At 46.8% G+C, this 1366-nt stretch overlaps 1 protein-coding gene across 1 annotated transcript; it reads left to right on the top strand.

Annotated features, from left to right (window-relative positions):
* The first annotated feature begins 181 nt into the window (after nt 1-181).
* Nucleotides 182-626, top strand: LOC124893080. Its single transcript, XM_047404203.1, has 2 exons — nt 182-369; nt 431-626. The coding sequence occupies exons 1-2, from the start codon at nt 182-184 to the stop codon at nt 624-626; spliced, it is 384 nt and encodes a 127-aa protein (XP_047260159.1).
* The last annotated feature ends 740 nt before the right edge of the window (nt 627-1366 follow it).

The following is a 1366-nucleotide window of genomic DNA, read 5'->3' as shown; positions in this document are numbered from 1 at the left end:
GTGCTACAGCCTTTGTAAGAGAGGGAGATCCTCTCAAAAGAAATTAATGGAATGGGATGGAGTTGTTTGCAGTGGAGTGGAATGTAGTTGAGTGGAGTTGAGTGGAGTGGAATGGAGTGGAGTTGCGTGGAATGGAGTGGAGTGTAGTAGAATGGAATAGAGAGGAGCGGAGTGGAATGGAATGGATTGCAGTGGAATGGACTTGAGTGGAGTGGAATGGACTGGAGTGGAATGGAATGGAGCAGTCGAGTGGAGTGGAATTTACTGGAGTGGAGTGCAGTGGAATGGAATGGAATGGAATGAAGTGGAGTTGAGTGGAGTGGAGTGGATTGAAGTGGAAAGGAAAGGAGTGCAATGGAATGCAGTGAAGTGGAGAGGAGTGGAATGAAGTGAAATGGAATCAGATGTAATGGAATGTACTGGAATGGAGAGGAGTTCAATGCAATGGACGAAATGGAACACAACGGAATGGAACAAAACGGAACGGAACGGAATGGGTGCTGAGATTGTTCCACTGCACTACAGCCTGTGTGACAGAGGGAGATCCTGTTGAAAGAAAGGAGTGGAATGGGATGGCGTGGAGTGGAATTGAGTGGAAAGGAGTGGAGTGGATTAGGGTGGAATGAAGTGGAGTGGAGTTGAATGGAGTGGGGTAGAGTGGAATGCAATGAAGTGGAGAGGAGTGGAATGGAATGGAGTGGAGTGGAGTGGAAAAAACAGGAGTGGAGTGGAATGGACTGGAGTGGAATGGAAAGGAATGGTGTGGAATGGAAAGGAATGGAATGCAACAGAGTGGAATGGAATGGAAAGAAGTTGAGGGTAATGGAGAGGAGTGCAGTGGACTGGAGAGAATTTGAGTGGAATGGAATGAAATGGAGTGGAATGGAATGGAATAGAGTGGAGTTGAATTAACTTGAATGCAGTTGATTAAACTGGAGTGGAATGAAATGGAAATGAATGGAGTAGAATAGAGTGGAGTGGAGTGGCGTGGAATGGAGTGGAATGAAATGGAATAGAATTGAATGGAGTTACAGCCTGTGTGACAGAGGGAGATCCTGTTGAAAGAAACGAGTGGAATGGTATGGAGTGGACTGGACGGGATCGGAGTGAAGTGGAGTGGAATGGAGAGGAATGGAGTTGAGTGGAGTGGAATGGAGTGGAGTGGACTGAAGTGGAATGGAGTGGACTGGAATAGAATGGAGTGCAATGACTTGGAACGGAGTGGAGTGGAATCGAATGGAAAGAAGTGGAATGGTATGGAGTGGACTGGATTGGAGTGGAATGAAGTGGAGTGGAATAGAATGGACTGGAATTTACTGAAATGGAGCGGAATGGACTGGAGTGGAATGGAATGGAATGGAGTGGA

This window comes from Capsicum annuum, unplaced genomic scaffold, assembly GCF_002878395.1.
Source record: "Capsicum annuum cultivar UCD-10X-F1 unplaced genomic scaffold, UCD10Xv1.1 ctg53494, whole genome shotgun sequence".
NCBI classification, from domain to species: Eukaryota; Viridiplantae; Streptophyta; class Magnoliopsida; order Solanales; family Solanaceae; genus Capsicum; species Capsicum annuum.
This window is presented reverse-complemented; position numbering and strand designations above follow the sequence as displayed.